The sequence below is a fragment of the Carassius carassius genome, chromosome 33, assembly GCF_963082965.1.
Source record: "Carassius carassius chromosome 33, fCarCar2.1, whole genome shotgun sequence".
Taxonomy (NCBI): Eukaryota; Metazoa; Chordata; class Actinopteri; order Cypriniformes; family Cyprinidae; genus Carassius; species Carassius carassius.
Genome location: NC_081787.1, coordinates 16,107,902 through 16,131,735, shown reverse-complemented (window position 1 = coordinate 16,131,735; position 23,834 = coordinate 16,107,902). Strand labels below are relative to the sequence as shown.

The window sequence follows — 23,834 nt, the reverse complement described above, 5'->3', positions numbered from 1 at the left end:
ACCTTCAGCCCCGGAGTCCAGAAGTGCTTGACAGTCGTGAAATCCTGCTGACCATCTCAGTCTTACCGGGAGGAGCGTAGATGATGATGAGGTCTTCTCGGCGGAGATCCCACCCGACAGTAGCCTCATACTACCAGGCTTGGCCCTTTTACCGGACAGATATAGGCGTGATGACCGGGTCCACCGCAGTAGAGGCAAAGGCCCAGGGATCTCCGCCTCTCCTTCTCCTCCCGGGAAAGCCGAGCTCGCCCTACCTGCATGGGCTCGTGATCGTAGGAAGGGCTGGCCGCGTCCCCGCCGCTGACTCGGGTACCCATAGGAGCTCTCGGTGTGAGATTGGGTATGTTACATCGTTCCACTCGTGTCAGTCGTGCATCTACCCTCAGTGCCAGCTCAATGAGTCCATTGAGTGAGGTCGGAAGGTCCAGGGCGTAGATCTCCTTCTGGATGCGGTCAGCCAGCCCATGCAGGAACATGTCCCTCTGTGCCTCCTCGTTCCATTGACACTCCACCGCCAGGGACTCGATAGAGAAATCCAATACTGATCCCTCTCCTTGTCGTAATTCGGCTAGCCTCCTAACCGCCTCTCTCCCGGCGACGGCCCAACCAAACACTCGCCTCATCTCCGCGCCGAGTGTCTGGAACGAGGCGCAGCATGGATCTTGATTCTCCCACACCGCCGTTCCCCATAATGCCGCCCTCCCAGTGAGTAGCATCAAAACGAACGCCACCTTGGCTTGTTCGTTGGAGAAGGTCCTGGGTTGAAGAGAGAAGTGTATAGAGCATCGTGTTAGGAAAGCTCTACAGAAATTTGGCTCACCAGAGTAGGTTTCCGGAACTGGAAGGCGTGGTTCCGGCTGGGAGGGGTTCTCCGGTGGTGTGGGGGGAACGTACAGTGTGAGCGGCGCAGTGGGGGCTTGCAGAAGTTGTAATTGCTGGGTGAGCTCGGACACCTGCGCCACCAAAGCCTGGACAGCGCGACCAGTGTCATTAAGATTCTGTTCCTGGGAGTCCATCCTTCGAGCACTGGTGCTGAGGAACTCTTCTAAAGCCGAAGATGGGTTACTCGCTGCTTCCATGGGTGGTCAGATCGTTCTGTCACGATCGTATAAAGGACAGGAAGCAAATTGCAAGTTAACAATCCTTTATTTGAGACGTATGGTCAGGCTGGGTTGGTGGTGGGTGACGCAGGGACCTCGATGGCAACACAGACTGGTGAGAAGGTGATTGCGTGCGCAGGTGGGTGATGATGAGGGATCCGTGAGATGAATGGTATATCCACAACGACCGAACAGGAACAAGACACAAGGAGTATGCTGAGCAGATGGGACACAGACAAGAATCACGGAGGACCTCAAACAACGATCTGACAAACAAGAGACGAAAGACAGGGCATTAAGTAGGCTGGTGTAATAACACCCACATGAAACAATCAACGTGACGTAACATGATACGAGCAGGAAACAGTGCATTCATGAACCATGACATTCTGAGGGCATATAAAATTGAAGTCAAATATTTAGAAAACTAGAAAATTTTTAATGATATATGCATATATCTAAGCACTTTGCTTTTACTCTATGCAGATAATGCTAATGTCCATGCAGCAGTAATCTGTGGCAGGCTGCATAAAAATCTACTTTCCGTTGGTTTATTTATTACTTTCACCCGTTGTATTTGCATTTCTACTGCATTTTTTTTCTTCTCAAATTTAATCAAACACTAATATGCCATTACACATGCTATGCTAATGTGCAGATACACATTACCCATGCTAATTCGAAGATGGCACACAACGAGAGCAAAGAGAAGTATGCAAATTCAAACCCATCATTTTCCTGCAGTCTGGTTAAGTGACTTTCACTAAGATGTGCAATCCACTGACTAGCTATTATTATCGCACAGTCTCTCAGCCAATGTGTCAAGGCGCTGAAATTTAAATTGATAAAACACAAGTTCAAACTGAGAGTCTGCGAGTGCAGTAGAAGATGATATGATGCAGCTAATTTGCTTAAAGGTGATCAGTGTGTAGTGTGTGTGTGTGTGTGCTTGTGTGTAGGTGTTTCTGTGGGTGTTCTTTTCTTTTTATGTCTATTCTAGTAGGTAAATGTTACCAAGGTCCAAGGATGTGGAAGGTTTTTTTTTTTTTTTTGTGGTAGTGTATGTATATATATATAATCAAAAATATATATTTTTTTACACAATTTTTAACAATATTTCAAATGTAGGCTTAATTAACTTAATTTTAATGCTTTTGATGAATGGCTATGCTGTTTTTAATTTTATTTCATCAGAATATCAAAATGTGTGAAATCTTGTCATACAAAACAGTTTTGCAGTTAATTGATCTAATTTTATGTCTCTGGAAAAGTGATCAATGACATAATATGTTGAAATATCAAGTTTTATTTATTTATTTGTTTGTTTATTAATTTTTTTTGTTGTCTATTTGTTAATGAGAAATTTGTGGACACCTTCGTGTTTTTAGATCTGTGAAGTAAAAAGATAAAATTAGACAATAAGGTGGGCTCCTAAGAATTGACACTGAAGGCCCCAAGTGGCATGTTGGTACTAGGGTTATTATATTTAAATTGAATACTTATTGCAATTAATGGGGTTATTATTCAGTATTTCCACAACTATTATGCACATTTTAGCTTTTCATTAAAACCTACTGTTTAATAAATTAAAAGTTCAATTTGCATTCATATTGTTGATATTATGACACATCTTTAAAATATGAGGAATTAAATAATTTAAAAAGCCTGTATATAAATGAATTTACCTTGCAGATGAATCTCTTTTACTGGGATACTGCTTTGTCTTTCATCAACTAAATTTTCTAAATGTTGTTTTAAACATGATTAAATTTAAAATAGTAGAATTTAGTTGAATTCATAAAATAGTATAAAATTATAAAATAGTAGAATTCAGATATCCAATTTTCTATTTTGCTATACCCTTTTGTTTTAGTAGATCCATGGCCTTTGATGCAAAATATTGGGAGAATTTTCTCCTTTCTTTGAAAAGTTAATAAGCCATTATAACTATTCTGCTATTTTAACAATGCATGAGTACAAAATGGTATTTTATTGTTTTCATTTAGCATTGTTTTTCCATGTTCTCTGTGACCCTTTGTGAGGAATAATTAGAATAGTTTTTATGTTCACACAAAAGAAAATATATATAAAAACAAACAAAGACAGAATTAAACAAATTTTAGATGTTCTTTAATTTAATTGGATGAGAATGTCTATTAAATTGAGCACTGCATTTAAGCAATTATGTTATTTTGTTTATTGAATGCCCTAGTTACTTCCATGAAATATCTTAAGCAGATGTTCAGGGACAATTGGAAACAGCCAGTGAATACAAAGAGTAATGCTGACCACTTCGTACCCCACAGCTAATTGGTTTGTGGGGCAGATAAATAAGGCCAATTCAGAGTAGTCTATTTTGAAAAAATTTAAAAGTACATCAAGGCTGAAGCAACTTTTACCCTTGATGCAACATCGACTGAACAGATGCAAAACACCTTAAGAAACAGGCTGCTGGCAAAGCATCTAGGAAGGCTGTTATTGATCAATGGCTACAGCTTCAGTGGCCTGTACAGTTCATTATAAAGGTGGTGTCTCTAAATCTGTAATCATACTCAACTAAAAAGGACTAGATGTGTTGAAGTACAGTATTTTTCTTGTTTCCAACATAACCCTAAGTACCCTTTTAATTTCAATTAATGGTCATGAGATCAATAAACAAACAATTCAGATGCCTTTATACTCATGCACTTTGAACAGATAGTAAGGCATAAAGTCTGGCTCATAAAACAATATATCAATTAATATACAGTATATATATATATATATATATATATATATATATATATGTGTGTGTGTGTGTGTGTGTGTGTGTGTGTGTGTGTGTGTGTGTGTGCGTGTGTGTGTGTGTGTGATCTATTTGCAGTCCAGGCGGTGGTCATGTTTTCTATGTAAACTAACTTGAGTGAAATCAAATCAAGTGACCCTTAACAAGCCCTGCTGTTGGTCAGAAATCCAACTGTGATGTGAAATATACAGTGAAATGATTACATTTTAATGTTATATTTGCATGCACTTACAATGGTCTCTTTAATCTTGTTAAGTATCTAAAATTCAATATTATTTGGAATGGGATAATGTTTGGGTGGAAAGCACTAAGTTTGATTTAAATTTAATGTGTAATCAGACAAAACACATATAACTGGGGAGCTGTAACCTTCTTAAACTAACAGTGCACTTAATATCTTTAACAAGCCATTGGTAAAAATAGACAGACATCACATTTGTATATGTTAAATACTGTCTATAATGCACTATAATTTGTGTATAACGTTTCCTTTTTTCTATCGTTTTCTGTTGTTTTTAATATATGTGGGCATGCAAAACATTTCATGAAGGATATATAGACAGACAGACAGATAGACCGATAGTCAGATAGATACATTTATTAATTTTGTTTATTCAATCAATGATTGATGGGATTTGGCATTTGATGGGATAATATCCTTAAAATACACGGGGCTAGTTGTCACAGGGGCACTTTAAATTATCCTAAAAAAGTTATTAAATTGAAATACTGTTTATAGAAACTCACAATGTGTTTAATAGCCTAACCTTTATCTTTTTTTTCAGCAGTAATGGTGAAAATGTTAAGTAGCTAGCTATGTTTCATTTAATTTATTAATTTAGCCACGACTTAACTCTATAAACAAACTTACTTTTAAACATAGGTTATTCATTTTGTCAAAAGTGTGATAACTAGCCCAGGTCTCTTCTATTTTATAATACTAAAGGCGCGTACATTCACTTATTCGCTTACATGCCTCGTCGTATCCGCACTCCATTCCAGTGAAGGAGCTGTACTCCGCTCCGGGTTTTGCTCCCTCGCTGCTCTATGCATCGCGTCTCATCACTCCTGCATTGCTGTAGCAGCAGATGTTCGCACACTGAAGCCAATATCCACTGTTCTCTCTACCGGAGCAAGTGTTCTGCAGCGGAGAGTGAGAAGACGAGGAAGTGTGAGGACGTTTGTTCTCTCTCCTCACACGTCTGGTGTGTGTGTGTGTATGTGGGTGAGTGAGTGAGCTGAAGATATCAGTCTCGTCTTTCTTTACCACACCTGTGATGCGCTGCTGTCTCTGAGCAACGAAGACGCACTGATGGCCAAGGTACAGGAAGAGGATATGTGTTGAAAGAGGACTTATAAATGCGTTGATCGGTGTAACATTAAAAAAACTAAACCCAGACAGACAGCAGATACCACTCGCAACTCATTCAGCAGATACTGACTTAAACTTGAACGACAAGGTGATAAAGATGCCGTTACTCCTGGGTCCCTTTGTCCGCTTGAGATCCGGGCTTGTACTCACGTGGATCTGCTTGTTTTCGTCCGGATTTACCTTCATTGGTGAGCTTAATTCCTTTTTTTAAACGTATCTTTCAGTCTTGACTGATAAAGTCATGTGTAATTGCTTTTACACACAGCAGCTGGCTCCCTTTGTGATGTGATTTCCCGAATAATAACACAATGCAATATTTAACGGGGTTCATTTGTATGCGAAATAAGCAGTTTGGTCCAGATTGTCAAATTACTGTTACTTTTAATAACCAGAACGCGCAGAAACGTAGGTGAAGAACCTATTCAGGAACTAGAACGTGCAGTAGCTAAGTTTGATTGACACGAGACTCTCACGGCGCGCCTGATACACACGGCGGAACGTTTCAACGAATATATATACGAAACCAAGAGTTTGTTTAATTGGAAATGAGTAGAAATGTATACCATGGGGTTTAAACAAATACATATTGTTGAATATTGCGCCTTGTATTCCGCGTTGCATTTCTGTGAGCGTTAGCTTGAATGAACCTACTCGACACGCGCACATTTCCACGCGCCGAAATTCATCCGTTCTTTCTGCATTGGAAGCGTTTTTGACAGCTGTACGAAGTACAGTGAGCTCCGACGGTCATTGAACGGTGCCTGGCACTTTGTGTGTGTGTGTGTGTGTGTGTGTGTGTGTGTGTGGATATATAAAATGAGGTAGCCTAAACATGCTTTCGTGGTCAGCTCAGTGGAAAAGAACGTGCACAAATAATCGTGCTCTCCTCCCATCACACATCTTGCACTTGTCTTGGTTAGCTAGTATAGCAAGGAAAAAAGTACATATTTACTATATGTTTAAAGCTTTTATATTTATTAAAAATTACATTTATATTTTAATTTTGAATACATTTGTTTTGGTTTATATATATATATATATATATATATATATATATATATATATATATATATATATATATATATATATATATATATATATATATAATTGTATTTATTTGCATTATTTGCAGTGCCAGCAATATATGACACATTGTCAGCACAGGTTGTTCAAATAATGACTCCGTGTTATTACTCCCACAACAAGAATTAAGACCTTAGAATTACAAAAATGCCCAGCACATGTGTTTTTACATAAGAATCAGTGTGGATATGCATGTAAAGGTTCATCAATGACATATAGCTATTTGGAGAAATTGAATATATTGTTGCAACCTCCCCCAAGGCTGTTTATAGATTAAACTGATGCATTTGATTGGCTCTTGTGTGCTGTAATTTAAATAACAATAATATTAATAATAATATAATTAAATTTTAATAATATAAGTAATAGCCTAAATACAACATTAAATAAATAAATACATTTTATCCAGCACAATAGTTGAAAATAACTAATTTAGGGCTGCAGTTGGTATGGATGAGAGGTGCTGAAACCTTATTTGGTCTGTGGAGGTCCATAAAACAAAAAACGTTGGGAAACACTGACCTAGTCCACCCACGATGTGTTTGCATGCACTGTTTGGGCTTGTCGAGATCTGAATTACATTGTGTCAAGAGAGTAAGTAAAATAAGTAAGGTCTTGGCTGTGGGAAACTTGACTGTGGGAAAGTTGTCTTGCGCTTCTGGAGGTTTTATAGTAATCATCACCACAGAGCCCAGCTGTGGACTGCTGATGAGTATTCTCAGAGCACCATCAAAATTTCACAGTTGGCTTCCATTGTTCTGCCCCCTCTCTGCTGTGGACAGAGGGCTAAGTTGTTAAAAGTTGTGTAATTATCATTCTTGCTTTAGGAAACTCTGCATGAGAAAGCTAAATTAAGAGTGTATTTTCTTATGCATTAATTAGAGAAGGATTTCACATAAATTAAGATAAAGTAAACAGTCATACCCAAGGGAATCATATATGAAATACAGTGGGATTTCTTTGGATTTTAAACATCTCTTCAAAAGGAGCATTGTTTTTTTTAAAGTAGATTTTTATTGTCATATAAAAATGGCCTAAATTCCCAACCTTCTTCAAATGATGTGTTTAATTTGTGAAGGACATATCTTGCTTCGCTTCCAAATGAAAAAAGACAGGAACTTTCTTATTCTCCAGACTTGTAAGAGGAGGAAATGTAAATTGAATGGAGGGGAAATAATGGAAGCATGCATGCTCGCAGACATTGTTAGTCCAAAAGATCACAGATCACACAAGGTGCTCTCGTCAGGAGGAAATGGGCTGACGGTGCGTTTTCCTGTAAAAAAAAAAAAAAAGGCAACTTGTCTTTCCCCTTAAACATAATCCAGTCAAAAATAAAGGTCGCCCTGTCAGTCTTCATCAGAGAGAACACAAGAGACAGAACAGAGCTCTTCTTTTGAACAATGTGGTGCCTTCAGGGAGATCAGCTACCGTTGAGCCGACAGGAGGGTTTTCATCAGTCTGTAGACAAAAGGAATCAGCACATTGTGTTTGTGATGTGTTTCTTACTATAGTCTGTGTCAGCGGCTCTGTTGGTTTTGCTTCAGGATTTTATATTGACCCAGTACAGTACTAAAATTATTTATTGCATTAATGACTTTAAATTACAATGAACTGCATACTGACATACATATACAAAAGTATGACAAAACTTCCATGAAAAAACAAAGAAACAAACAATGATTAAATGCACAGGCTTTGACGTCAATAACAAAATATATGGAGATGCAATTTTTCAATTTTAAAAGTAAATAAGCCTCAAAATGTTGCTATCCTAACTAAAGATTAGATTGTCTATTGCATTTTCATGTCAGCATTGAGCTCCCCCCCCTGTTGTCCGTGGTCTTATCAGAACAGACCTGCAATCCTGCCACCCTAGTATTTTAGATTTTCTATTTAGTGTGTCATACAATTTAGTATGTCAAAAAGAAAAAGAGAGAAGCACACACGTCAAACATGGCAAATCGTATATCCAGAAATGTATTTATGCTGTACAACTACACAACTTTTAGTTCATCAAATCCAGTGCACACTCTGGAAGTACAGAAATCAGTCATTCAATCAACACAACCCTGCAATAAAGTATGGCTTCTTGTTTGTTCCCATCTCTTTGGAAAAGGAGTGATATAATGGGCTTACTGTTTTCACTGTGTGTGTGAGAAAGAGGCAGGGGATTTTTGTGGTTGGAGTTTGTGGTGGGTTTGTTTCAGAGAGTTTTGGCACTGCTCTGAGTGTGCTCATGTCAAAAAAAGAAATAGAAATGAGGAAAAAGATTTATGCCCTTCTACTTGTAAGCTATCAAATCAAATGATGCATGGTAAGAGAAGACTCTGCTGTTATGTCGGGCTCTTGATGCTAACCAATGAATTTTCAGGATGTACAAGAACTGAAAGAATCAAGCAATGAAGAATTTCAGAGAAAAATGGAAGATTTGAACAGATTAATGTCTGAGAGCAGATTTATTTGGAATTGCGGCAAGCGCTTGGAAGTGCTTGGAACATGATTAAATCCGTTTTTGTTGTTTCGTTTCACTCGACACCGGCCACATTGCAATTTCACAACAATCTTAACAGGTTTTTTTTTTTTTTTTTTTAATAGACTATTTTTCTCCTACTCTCACAGTTTCCACACATATATAATATATGTATAGTCATATAGGAGTTTGATGAATGGAGAGGTGTGAAATGGTGCAACAGAGATGAGGAAAAGGGAAACAACGTCAACAGCAGCTGGCTTTCAATAATCCAAGCGCATACTCCATTTGATGACAAATGTGGTCTTTTCTTATCTCACACCGCTATATATGTCTTCTCCATAAGTGAAAATGCAAACGGAAAAGGAGAGGTGAGGCAGAGAACATGAGAAAGTGTGACATGAAACTTTGAGGTGGGGGAATTAAATTCAATTAAATTCAAGTTTATTTGTATAGCGCTTTTTACAATACAAATCGTTACAAAGCAACTTTACAGAAAATTATGTTTCTACAATATTTAGTAATAGCTTATAAGTGGTGACTGTCAGTTTGTGCACGTATGACAGGATTTTTAGAAAAATTAATACAAGACGTAGTCAGCCAGACGATGAACATTATTTTGTTAGTTCTATTGTTGATTCAGGGTTAGCATCATCTGGGGTCCTCTGAGGGTCAGCATCATCTCTTCTCAGGTGTTCTGGATCCAGACTGGAGCTTGTGTAAATCCTAGTTACCATGGGATGTAAATCCCGTGGCAAAACATAGAAACAAATAGAGACATCATTAGCATAGCTGGTGATTCAACAAAGTAAAATTAATTAGTTTAACCCAAGCTAAAGAATAAAAATGTGCATTTGATCAGATGCAACTACACTCACAATTTAAGATTCATTATTCAAATGCTTGGCGAAAGAGATGTGTTTTTAATCTAGATTTAAACAGAGAGAGTGTGTCTGAACCCCGAACATTATCAGGAAGGCTATTCCAGAGTTTGGGAGCCAAATGTGAAAAAGCTCTACCTCCTTTAGTGGACTTTGCTATACTAGGAACTACCAAAAGTCCAGCGTTTTGTGACCTTAGGGAGCGTGATGGATTGTAGCGTGGTATAAGGTTAGTTAGGTACGCAGGAGCTAAACCATTTAGGGCCTTATAGGTAAGTAATGATAATTTGTAACTGATACGGAACTTAATAGGTAGCCAGTGCAGAGACTGTAAAATTGGGGTAATATGATAATATTTTCTTGACCTGGTAAGGACTCTAGCTGCTGCATTTTGGACTACCTGTAGCTTGTTTATTGAAGCAGCAGGACAACCACCTAGAAGTGCATTACAATAGTCCAGTCTAGAGGTCATAAATGCATGAACTAGCTTTTCTAGGAAGTGTCCTATAAGACTGAATCTGATCTTGTAATTGTGCCCTTTCACTTGCACATGTAGACTACTGATGATGGGGTGGAGTCAGGGCTTTGGGTGGGCCTTTAGCTTTTTGAAATTGTTGTTGTTCCATCCAGTGGCTCAAGGTTTGATACAAAAGCATCTTGTTCCATTTATGAACATTTAAAGTTAACTATCATAGTTTTTTTTTTTTTTTTTTTTTTGCAAACAGCATCTATAATGCTAATATTATACTATATTAGATGTCATACCAATACTCAATTCAGTTTTAGATAGTCTTAAATGTGTGAAATGGTCTTATGTTTGTCTCTTGTCTTTCTCAATTATAGTTCAGGATAGTCTCTAGCAGGTATTGTAGACCAGAGATATTGATCTAGATATGATAGACTAAATCTTATGGATATTTTCTTCGTCTCTTGATTATATAGACTTCAGATAGACTTGCCAACTTTGACATTCCAGTATGGTGGATGGCTTATATCACATACAGAAATAGTTGTTAATGGTTGTACTATGCTGTAGTACAATTTATGTTGTAGTCCCCTTTCGTCCGTTCCTAGGCTTCAGCACCTGTTCCCGCCTGCAAGCAGCATGCAGGCGACGCCCTTCAGAAAGGATGCGGTCAGCAGGAGGAACCAAAGATCAGAGCTGTCACCAGAGAGACTAATCGTGTTCTTCCCCCGAGGTGCTGTCAGTGGCCAGAGAAAGCTGGAGTACTGTTGACCTTGAGAGCAGATGCATTTAATGTGCAGACGCTGCTTCTCAGCACAATGTGAGCACTAGAGTCTATGAAAGCATTGGGTGAATGCTCCTCCCCGAAGAGATAAAAGTGCATTTCCCAAGGTGCTTTTGGCTTGACTCGCAGACTGTGAGATCCAAGTAAGATCTGTCCGCTTTAAGGCTGAACCATCTGCTTGTATACTCAGTAGACTCAAACACTTTGCCTCATCCCGCAATAGTAAAGCAACAATAGGGGTAATTTCTTTTTCTTCTAACTGTTATTAGTCCATAGGGTTTGTTCGGCGACGAAGAACATAAACATGAAAAATTTGCTGTGGCACTCTGCTTGCTCTCAGCCCATCTGTGGTTCATCACCCAGCATATTTAAGGTTGTTTGGGGATGTTCTTCATTCTCAAGTGATCAATAACCCTATAACTGTTTAATTGGCCATCAATCAACATCAGGGTAGAGTTAAACACGGAGGTGCTCAATCCCTGCCTTTTATGCAAGTCCTCTGGGTCCTTTTGTATCCTTTTAGTATGGCCAAGTTGCATCCAGAATGTTGTTATTTGTATGCGCTGCACAGCAGTAGCAATACACAAGACTTCCAGAGGGCTTCCACAAGGGAGCGTTGTCTTGACTACTACAGTGATGTAGATTCAACGCTCAGCCAGCCCATAATACAAGTAAGAGCAGACCTTTCTTTTGAACTGCATAAATGGTTTAGCATAAAAAGGAATGACAGTGCATCATATTGATACTTTGCCCACTTCAAGTCTAACGAAACTCTCAAGCTCAGCCTGTCTCTTTTACATATAGCTGATCTGAGTTTTGTTGAGTTTAATTTACTCGGTTGACCCTTGTGTTTTGTGAGTTTGAAGTGCAAAATTGTCTTTGCTGTTCTTGGCTAACCTCAAATCAGAACCTGCTTGATTATAATCATGATGGCAAACATTACTGCTTTTCAGGGATTTAACTTATTATATGACTAAGTATTAAAGCAAAGCTCTTTGGTCATTAAGAGATATTGATATTGGATGTGATTGAGGTTTTTTTGTGAACTTGGTTTATTTTGCAGTTGGAAAGTTACTTATACGAGCATATTTATAGTCTACATTTATAACCATTGCTATTACTAATGCTACCTGAAAGTGGCTTTTTAAAAGTAATTTCAAATGTTTGCTACATTATTTAATGCTCATTTTCTTACTGTTTTCAATTATTATTTTTTTTTTTTTTTCAAATAAGTTTGTCGGGGTTATATTTGATACATACATCTATAATAAAGCAATACATTATGGTTACCTCCTTCTCCTTCATAAATCATAAAGAGGTTTTTAAACTTGGACAGTAAACAACTACTCAAGCACCATAGCAACCGCATAACTACACCCTTAAGAAACACTGCATAAATGCAGGTCTTATTTTTTATTTTATTTTTTTTGTTATGTATGAATGATTTCCATGTGTCATATGTAGAACATAATCTAATATGTTGGCATGTGTGTTTTAGCATTTAGTGTGAGTGTATGAGCCTGTCTCAAGTCAATAAAAAGTACCTCAGGCAGGCTGGAGGTGGTATAATCTCTAATGGCAAGGAAATTTGAGGGCGGGTTGACTCAGAGACGGCCAAAACATGTCCTCCTGAAGTGATGATGTTGACAGGGAAAGAGACTTATTGACCTTTGCTCATTAGGTTCATGTTCCATGTGGTTGTGCTTCAGGCTGGCAATTCAACTGAGTCAACACTGGCCTCACTCAGTAGTCATCAGGGAATGCAACGGACAGCTCAAAACATTTGCCCACCCTTTTCAGAGACAAGAAAGATGTTTAAAATCTGAATATTTAATTTAACACTCTACTGACTTTTGTACCCTGATTTTGTATTTAACGTGCCTCTATTATGGATTTTTTTTTATTTTGTGCAGTGTGTAATGCAGCTGTATGTGTAAACAGTCTGCAAAGTTGTAAAGCTAAAAGTGCATCATAAATAAAGTTATTGTTTATCAAAATAAAGAGTCGAATCTGAACCGCTGAAACAAGTCTTTTTAAATTTGAATCCCATTCTGCGAATTTCACATGTCATAAATTCTTACATTTGCATAATGCCCACCTACATTCTGTGTGGACATCCCAGGAAAACAACTAAACAAAACATATTAAACGCTGTAGCTCATTCGTGTGGATAACGTAATGTCAAGAAGATGCTGTGCTCAGCGCTGTGAAAGTGATTTTGGTTTATTTTCAATTCCAAACCATGAGGCTGTGAAGAATCAGTGGTTAAAATTAATCTGTTGCTCCTCCGAATCACAACCTGTAAGTATGATTAATAACTGTTGCTTTGATATTTTGTCGAGCATGCAAAATATGTAGTTTTGTGTGTTGTGTTGTGTGTATATAGTCAGTATAGCTGTAAGTCTCTAAAATCTCTGAAAGTCTGCTAATCAGCTGTGGGCCTGCTATCGTCTAGAAATATGTTGATTAATATAGAATGTCTGTTATACTTGGAGTAATGACAAAGGATGGAGCAATACGTTGGTTTACAAACTGCAGTGCTTTATCAGTGCTCTTTGTCTGTGTTCGGCTAACGTGTATACCATTATTGTTTTGGTCTTTACTACCAAGCTGTAGGTCTGGTTTGCTAACTAACGTAAGTGTAAAACAACTTTTTCCCCATCTGATTCTTTCTTTTTAGAACAGAGTGGAGCACTATTATTATTATTATTATAATATAATATATTATTAATAAACCGTATTCCAGTACTGGTGATGGGCGTTCCTTTTCCAACATTCCAACGCTGTACGCAGAAGACCAATCACAACAGACTAGACCAATCAGAGCAGAGTAAAATTATGCAAAGGAGGGGTTTGGAAAGATGAATCTTTGAACAAATCATTTGTTAGGGAATGTTAGGGACTCCCAAAACCAAATTATAAACATTTCAAATAGCATAATTGGGGCCCTCAAAGTATTTACATTTTGTGATTTGAAAATGATAGAGTTCTTTAAGAAATTACCTTTCTGGAGTTATAGTTTGCTGTAAATTATGATCATTATCTACCACTGTCATCAGTAAAAAGATAAATGAAACGGAGCCTAAAAGCTTCTTACAAAGTGCCTTTTGTGCCAGCTCCAGATACTGTGTAAAAATGTAATGTCGCATAAAATTAAAGTTTGTTGTTGTCATGACAATCAGTGCCGCCTTGTTTCCTGTCAGAGCACTCGGATGTTTGCCAAAATCAACAACAAGTAGCCAAAACTAATAGTCTCATGACTCTGTTTGTTTTGAGAAAATATCTGGCAGTAGGGGAACCAATCATTTTAATAATGTGCAATAATACAGTGTTTATTACAGAAACAATTTTAATAGAAAAAATATATTAAAAATCAGTATCGTAGAGGGTAGAGTTCAGTCAGAAACATACCATCTGACAATGTCACATGAACTGTTCACTGAATATTGGTTAAATTTTGATTTTGGCAGAAGCTACCATGGTAAATCTTTTGTGAGGGTAGATGCCAGCATCACACTAGCATTTCTAATGACAGTATATTCATTTGGAAGACTCAGGGTTGGCAAAAGTAGCACGTTTATGTTTCCTTTGGCAATCATTTTTATTAGCAGCCTCTAGCTTGTGAAAAGTGTGTGGGTAAAACATTTAATTTTCTTCCTTTTACTTTTACAGAGAATAAAATGATGCCAGCCCTTTGCGTTAAGCTAAGGATGTGTGTTAAATGTGGTAGTAGCGGACAAGATTTCAGATTTTAAGATGGAGAAGCAGCATTTCTTGGCAAGGATGTTAGGAGCGGTGAAGCCATTGAAATAGATTTAAGACTTCATGTTTGTATAATTAATCATGACAGAATTGCTCATTCTGGGACTTTGCACAGCCTATGGATTTTAATGAACACTGTAAATGTGTCATTTGCTTTTTCTTATAAGCCTATACTTTTTTAATCCCTGAAAGCGCAGGATTTCAGTACATTTCAAAGACCTTTAAAGGTGGTCCTCTCGTCGGTTTCTCTTTGTTTATAGTAACCCAGGGGGCTCATTAGTCATACAGGCGTTCTTTAGAGACCTGACTTTTCGTGCCTCCATGAAATAGCATACAGAGACAGTCAGCCCATGTGTTTACTGTAAATGTATTGTGTGTGTGTGGTCCAAAATTATTTTGATCATATTATTTTGGTCATGAAAACATGTTTTCTGGTTCATTTACAAAAAATGATTAACTCCTGTTAGCGTTTGGCTCTCATGCATGTTGAATTAGCTGTATTGAAGGATGTTTGCGGTGTCTTTTAACACTAAGAGAATACAAGCAACATTGTTTGTTTGATTTGAAAACCTGTTAAAGATAACGGTGAGATATATTTTTACGAATTCAACTCTTGAGACTGGTTAAATGCGATTTGAGTGCTGCTGCCTCTCCTGGCTTCTCCTAAACAAAGCCAAACATATTGGATTAATTTTCAGTGTGAATCGAACACATCTTCAGAAAGGGCCTGTCGAGATGCTACGTGTTCAACAAGAGTCTCTAGGGGCAAAAGGATTTGAGAGCTAGATCATATACAGGTGCATCTCAGTACATTAGAATGTTGTGGAAAAGTTCATTTATTTCAGTAATTCAACTCAAATTGTGAAACTTGTGTATTAAATAAATTAAATGCACACAGACTGAAGTAGTTTAAGTCTTTGGTTCTTTTAATTGGGATGATTTTGGCTCACATTTAACAAAAACCCACCAATTCTATTTTATTGAGATGTACCTGTAAATTAACAAGACCTTCTGTTAATTTCTGCTCTCACAGTGGAAGTGAAGCTTTATGTGAGGTGTGTGTAACTCTAGGATATGATGTCACCGCAATAAAAGGCTCTACAGTGCCAAATGTTTCATTATGTCACATCCTGTCCTTAGAGGACAGTGTGCCATCTTCCATCTCAAGTGATTCTCATACATCTTTAACACATTTTAAATTATAATATTTAAGTGCAATGCAGAAATTGAGTGCTAATAATGATTAATGCATGATGGAGAAAGTGAGAGAGTTTACCAATGTAAATTGATTTTTGCTGTTTTTTTATGACTTCAAATCCTTAAGGAAATATTCCTACTTATTTACAACTTAATGCCGCTGTTAGCACACCTGCAAGGCTTCCAATAAGTATGTTAAGATTAAATTATTGCTTCAATAATTTAGAGCATGCACAAATTCTGTCTTTAGACATTAAGATGTAGTTAACCCCAAATATTCCCTTCAGCTTCAGCAATGGTCTATACACAAGTTGCCATGGGTTTACAGAAAACAATTTTTTATGTTTGTGAAACTATTTCCAAAAAAACCTCAACAAGGTCAATCTTTTTTTTTTTGAAGATATTTTTAAGTGTTAAAGGCATATTTTACTGAAACACAGAATCATTTTCTGACTGTAATGTCGTTCCAAATCTTTATGACTTTTTCTTCCTTTTTCTTTTGTTAAACACAAAATGGGAATTTTGAAGTTTCATAATGACCATGTCAAAAACCAAAAAATAAACAAGACACCATAAAAGCACTTTAAAAGTAGTTAGCATGTCTTTATTTCGTTGTCAATAACAGACTGATATCTAAGCTTATAGAAAAAAATAATAATAATAGAATCACTGTTTTCTGTAATTAGACACTTTGACAATATGACTGTGATAACAGTAAAGAGAAAAGAATGATCCAACTGCATGTCAGCACACGTGATTAACCACTCGCGTGTGATGCGCTCTGTGAAGGACAATACATTTAGTGCTAAGTGTCTTTCACACACCGCTTTTGTTTTGACAAAGATGCGATGCGGGCAGTGGAATAGGTAAAACATGCAAGAAGATAATAGTGAACTTCTGTTAACTTGAACACCTTGTTTTTAGAATGCCGTTTCATGCATGAGACACTGCAAGAGATGCTAGCGCAATCGTCAAACACATCCATGTTTACACAGAAAAAACCATGGAAAAGCAGTGCAATCTAATAAAAAAAAACTGTAAAGAACTACTACTGTATGTCTGATAATTCATGTTTTCATCACGGTGAAAGGCTGAAAGCTGCTGTTGTTTTTAAAGAACATTTATAGTTAATAAAAGAACTGGTGTTATACCTTCAGTCATTTTGAATTTGAATTATCTTGACTTTTAATTTTCTAAAATAATTTTCAGCCCTACTTCAGAAGACTTGAAATATAGCACAAAAGTAATATGGACTACTGTTTTGGAAATGTATTTGACCTTTTCAGAGTTTGACCAGTCATGATTCTATGAAAAAGTGTGGATCTAAACTAGGCCAAAATAAAATAGAAAATAAATTCTCAACATTTTCTCATAGTGAGTTTTATGTGAAAATAAAACAGACTGTTTATAACAACATATGTATAAATAATGTCAGGATGTTCCATTTTGGGTGAGCTATTTCTCATATTTAAATGTGTCCACCATGACCCATGTAGGCAGCCTCCCTGCCTGTAGATCGTGATTTGCTGCTATTTTAAAAACAATTCAATTTTCAGCCCAGACTTTCACAGCTCCCAGTGTAAGACACATTTCTATCTTGCTTTCCTCAGCGAAGCGCCTTCATTGGGAGCTCTATGAATCATCTCCTTTCTTCTTTCCCTGACTCACTATGGTTACTCAAGACTTCACAATGCTGGGAAGAGTAGAGGTGTCCTGGCATTGTCTCAGTCTCAGTGCTCGGGCCACCTAATTACCCAGCTTCACCCGCTGAATCATTACAACAAATCTCACACTGTTAAACATAGACATGCGTGTTTCTCCAAATAGTCAAACACTCAGGGTAGGAGGTGTTTTGATGCCAAATCAGGTTGTGTATAGCTCAGGTGATAACAATCTCAGCTTCTCATTCATGAATTAACCCAAAAAGAGCTTTGAGATTCGCTGGTGCTTCACAAATGTACTCTATTATTGCTGTTTGGCTGAGATAGACATATGGTGAAAAGCCTTTATTCAGCCTTATTCAAATATTGTGTTAAGGTTTTAATTTGGTTTAAGTTTAACAGTTTCAAAAGCAGACTTTGCTACTTTTTATTTAGTCAAGCCTATTTAATGTATACTTCTTTCAGATACAATATAAGAAGGATGGTTTACTCATGCTAGAAATTGTGACACTTAGCTGTAGAATGAAAGTTCTGCCTTTCAGTAGAAATATCCTTCCTTTTATAGAGAAATGATGTCCAGTTGCAGATTTTCTGATTCGCTAGCATTTGTGTGCTGCAATCAGATTATAATTTGTTTTATACTGTGTCTCATATCTGATGTCTTTATAGAAGCTTTTATTTATAATGTGCTTTAATAATTAAGCATATTTATAATTATATAAATGACACTACCAAAAGTAAGATTTTATGTAAGGTGTGTGTGTGTGTATACATATACATATATATATATATATATATATATATATATATATATATATATATATATATATATATATATATATATATATATATATATATATATATATATATATATATATATATATATATATATGTGTGTGTGTGTGTGTATAAAACAGTACCCATACAATATATGTAGTGATCAAGTGACAAATGTTTTGTTTCATTCTAAATTTCTTTACTGCTTAAATATTTTTTGTTGTCTTGAGCATTCTATTCATCAAAGAAAACTGAAAAAAAAATGTATCAGTTAACAAAAAATATTAAACAGAATATTAACGCAGGAGAAGAATAACATACAGTCTTTAAAAGTAATCCACAGAAAAACAGACAGGGAATCCAGGAGGAAGGCAAACCAACGACTTGTATACATAAACAAACAATAACCGGCAAGGAATGAATAGAAACAGGGAGTACTTATACAAAAGCAAGATAGAGACTAATGACCTAATTAACAGGACACAGGTGAACTGAATGAACTAACCAATGGAACTAAGGAAAACTGGGTAAAGGGACTGAAACAATGTGGAGAAAAGAAAAACACAGAAAACAAGGTTCAAAACTGTGACAGTGACACGGAAGACTGGAGTGATGGCTGCAGAAATAATATTCTTTTTGAACAATGTTTACACTTTTATAACTATGTATTTAGTTATATAAATGAGTACAAAATAAACATTTTATTTTTCACTAGTATCTTAAAGGTCCCATGACATGGAAATTTCACTTTCAGTTTTTTTAACATTAATATGAGTTTCCCTAGCCTGATAGGTGTAAACCAAGCCCTGGGTGTCCTGCTCTGCCTTTGAGAAAATGAGAGCTCAGACGGGCCAATCTGGAATCTTCTCCTAATGTCGTTACCTCCCCTTTCTCTGCTTTGCCCACACAAACATTTACATTTAATTCAGTCGCAATGTCAGCACAGGCTTAAACAGACTTTTATTATATGGATTCGGCAGCACCACCACAAACAGGGAGTAACAGTGTTCATCAATGCCTGATCTGTGATCAGTGATTTCTGTGTAGCTAATTATTCAAGTTCACACAGAATTTCTTTCTAAATCGTTTAATACTGATGCATCAGTGAATCAAGCCATTGACTAAACGATCAACTTCACATTGTTTCTCTTAGTAGCATGAAACAAATCTGTTATTTAAATTGTGATTTAACTAGAGAGAGCGATTAAAGAAGCTCCCATTCACGCGATAAACAGACTCTGTCTACTCAATGCTCATCACTGCAGCCTTTCATGTGATGGGAAAAGATCTAAAAAAAAATGCTATAATCAACACTTCCACAATTCGTTAATCTTGACAGCTGTTATAGTAAAAAAAAAAAAAAACACGTAGTAAAAGTAATTTGAGAGGGGTTCCTACGCATTTCGAATGCAAAGATGTCAGCCAATCACAACAGTTGTCGTTTACTCGGAGTCTCACAGCAGACACGCCCCTTCAAACAGAGCATTCAACCCAGAGGGCTAAAATCAGGATATCAAAATGCCTTCTATTTCTAAATTTTAAATGTAAAAATCATACTAACATTATAAGGACAACCTCAGGAAACATTAAAAAAGCATTTAAAAAAAGAAAATAATCCACGTCATGGGAACTTAAACACAATATAAGAATTTACACTTCCTCATTAAAAAAAAATCTAAATTACATTTCTGATAGGTTTGGTATGACTGATTCAGATTTGCTTCAGGAGTTTTGTTGTTGTTTGTCTAAACAACACACTGCCAGCAATGATACATTACATTCCTGATAAATTCTGCTTAATTTTAAAGTTTATTCATTTATTTTTTTGTATCATTTTCATTTTGTACCCTCAACAACTCTCCTACTTTGATTAACTAGAAAGTAGAAAAGGATTTGTCTCAGCCAAACGTGAGAGATTTGCTCTAGGTTTAAAGGATAAGGAATTAAAAATTGGATGCTGAAACAAGAAGGAATAAACACAAACCCTGTCATTTTTCTAAATGATTTACGATTCCCCATAGGCCTCTCTCTTACCTACAAGCTTTGGTCCTCTAACAAGCACGTCTTACCTTTCAGATTCTATTAAGTTAATCATTGCCATACATTAGCATTCCTTATGCATTAGACGAGACAGTGTATCATAGAGAGGGAGAGAGATGTAGGATAGTTGGCTTTATATTTCTTTTTTTAAGCCAATCTGTGCTCTCAATTATTATTATTATTATTATTATTATTATTATTATTATTATTATTATTATTATTATTATTATTATTATTATTATTATCTTTTTTTTTGATGGAAGCTGTTGCTTACAAAACATATCAGTGTTTTAATGAAAGGTATATCGCTTAATTTGGAGGAAAATATATATATTTTTTTTAGATCAGTATCCATTAAGGTTTTGGCTACAATATAAGATTTCGCCAACACCATTTCTAAGATTTAAGACGGTATCAGAGCCAGCTCTTTAAATGTGTTAGATGGCATTGATATAAACCTCTGATTGTATAATATGTTAATGTGTGATATACCATTATATTTTCATGGTACTTTTTATGATCATTTAATTATGTAGTAAGTGAATCTTCCTGGAAACTGCTAATCCTGTACTATAAAGACAATGCTTTTGGCAGAAGCACAATCACTCGAGAGTTGTGATCACTTGATATGGAGAAAACTCTTTAAGGCGGCAAAAGAATAGTATATACCATTGTTCTGTCATTCCCGTCCGCCTGGTTGAACAAAAACCAGTCATATTCCAGTCCATTTCCTCCCACTTTCCCTCCAGATCTCAGGACAGCAGAAGTCTTTTCCCCCTAAGAGCGACTAAAACATGTATTGGGTGCGATATCCCTCAAATGCTGAGATATGCAATTTTTTCTTCACCATAGAATTTTTCATTCTTGCAGATCGCTGTTATTTGACAAAACATTAATCAACTCAGAGGTGTGTGATATATGCTGAGTCTTTGCTATCATCTGTTTCCAGGCCTTGTAGACGTCGTCTTATCATATTAGCCAGCCACTAGACAAAATTGCCTATGTGTTCTTTTCACATGGCATTAATTTTCCCGACAAAGGCTGTGTATGGAAACAAATAAATAAAAAGATCCTGTCAATACAGAGAAAGGGCACATGTCTCTAATTTTCACCCAATTCCCTCACTGTGTTTAACAAGTGAAGCTAACATTAAGCAAACTACGGGTCGTGTGGACCCCACCCCCCCCACCTCATCTTCTGTCCTCGACTCTCGGTCACACAATTAGCTGTCCTGTTTGAAAGAGCTAGAAAAGAAGGTGATCCCTGCGAGCCAGAGTAAGAGGCAGTGACATGTGAGAAGGCTGGTGACACACTTATGGCTGTAGGCTGCTATCTTGACCAGAGAAGTCACTGGCTGTCAGTACCCATCAATGTCTAGCATGGCACTAATGGCATTTCCTAATAGTGTGGGGTGGAACAAAGGGCAGATTTACAGGGGCGAAATCACAAAGATCCTCTCTATTAGACCATCCGCTTTTGTTTGTGCTCACACACAAAGGTGTGGCCTCAGACATGGAGACGTGGCGGGGACAGAGAGTGGACGAGAGAGGCTCAACCTCGAATTTTCTGTGGCAGTTTGCCCACATGCTGAATGACTCGAAAACTCAAGCACAGAGATGCAGGTGCAGCCAAGCCAGTATAACGTGGGCGTGGAACACAAAGCATTAGTGCTATTTTTGTTTAAAAACATTTTCCAAAACAAAATGTTTTAAGACGGACATTATAGTTGAAGTGTGCAAGTTCTGCAGCAATAACAGCCATTTCCCCTTATTTTGAATTATTCAAAAATCTCCAGACTTAAACCACTGTTTGAGACAATGCTATGACATAAACAGCAGTTCCATTTGGTGTCACTAGTCATGCTGATACTATTAATCACTGTTATTCACCACATGAAATGACATTTGCATGGCATGCATTAATTGCATTCATTTATAGCCATATGTGATATAAGAAGACTATATATATGCTGTATATATAGTCTATATATATATATATATACACAAAGAAAAACAAGTAAATAGAATAGAATTTAAAAGATAGAAGATAAATAGATAAAGTAGAATGTTCTTGTACTATAAATAATTAACATTTGCTTGTACTGTTTCTGTGAAAAGGAATTTTTAATAATAATTTTATTAAAACATTTTATAAAAACAAATTCTCTCTCCTCTCCACCTGTAACTGGTGTGTGGAGAGTGCACTGGTGCCGTTGTACTCTGGCTGCCATCGTATCATCCAGGTGGATGCTGCACACTGGGGGTGGTTGAGGAGAGACCCCTTCTTGTTGATTGTAAACCGCTTTGGGCGTACAGGAATGCATAATAAAGCGCTATATGAATGCCTCATTCATCTATTCATTCATTCAAAAATTATGTATTATTTTAAGTTTTATATACATAATGCTTTATTAATATTCTCATGAAAAAAAAGTTTTTTTATTTACTTTCACTTTAATATTATTAAGGTTAAAATGTTGACAACCATTCAGAGCAAGTCTGTGAAGAGGGCAAAACATACTGTGGCATCACGTCGATGCACAATTGATTATTAAACTACAATCTGTTGTCATTCTGAATATTGCATGTCGTGTATTGATTGAGTAAAGAGACATTCAACATTCATTGACAACTGAATTTCAAAACAGTAATGGCCTCACATAGTGAACATTTAATGACTTTGTAGTGGACAACCATGTGATAGTTGCCATCCACTCTTCTAATGATACTCTTTATGTTGATCTACAATACATGTCACACTCAGTGCTAATTGGATGAAAAGATGAGCTCATTTGCTCAACATGTTACTGATCTTGCACATCAATGGATCAGTGTATTAGTCTGTTACAACTGGGATAATGAATCGTGATGGTTGGGATAATAAAGTGTAAGTGCATGTGGTCCATTACATTCCAGTACACATTTGTATCACGTGGTCTGATCTGATCCTGTTGACTCATACTTGCTATATATATATATATATATGTATATATATATATATATATATATACACATACATACAATATACATGTATACAAATGTATATATAGCCTTTGTTATGTATAAAAATATATTTTCTCTCTATTCTGCCCATCTCAAAATAGCTACAAAAAATCTGTCCTGTTATAAAAAAAAAAACACCTTTCAGCGTTTTTTCTGCCTCTTTTTTTAAGGGTGATTGGAGAGAATCCAGAGAAATGGCATAATGTTTGTTGCTAATTGGCTTCCGAATAATGAATGCATAAAAAAAAAAAAGTCTCACAAAAGTAATGAATCAACTTGTCTCAATTGTTTCTTTCTCAATTGTTTGTAAATGAGTTATAAACGAACTCCATTTGCATTATCTGCTCGTCATTTGATTTCAACATCTGAAACATGATGGTGATGCCTAATTGGACTTCTGCATGTCGGTTAATGTAAAGGAATAGTTTACAAAGCAATGCAAATTATATCAATA

The 23,834-nt window shown here is 36.5% G+C and overlaps 1 protein-coding gene across 4 annotated transcripts in view; it reads left to right on the top strand.

The window, feature by feature from the left end:
• The first annotated feature begins 4,922 nt into the window (after nucleotides 1-4,922).
• Nucleotides 4,923-23,834, top strand: part of LOC132113839 (netrin receptor UNC5A-like) — a 210,820-nt gene continuing 191,908 nt past the window's right edge. For 2 of the 4 annotated variants that reach the window (XM_059521863.1, XM_059521860.1), the window contains exon 1: nucleotides 4,923-5,445. In XM_059521863.1, coding sequence (XP_059377846.1) covers nucleotides 5,355-5,445 — 91 coding nt within the window. In that variant the 5' untranslated portion in view covers nucleotides 4,923-5,354. The remainder of the gene's footprint in view (nucleotides 5,446-23,834) is intronic. The other 2 variants (XM_059521864.1, XM_059521861.1) reach the window with 1 other exon arrangement.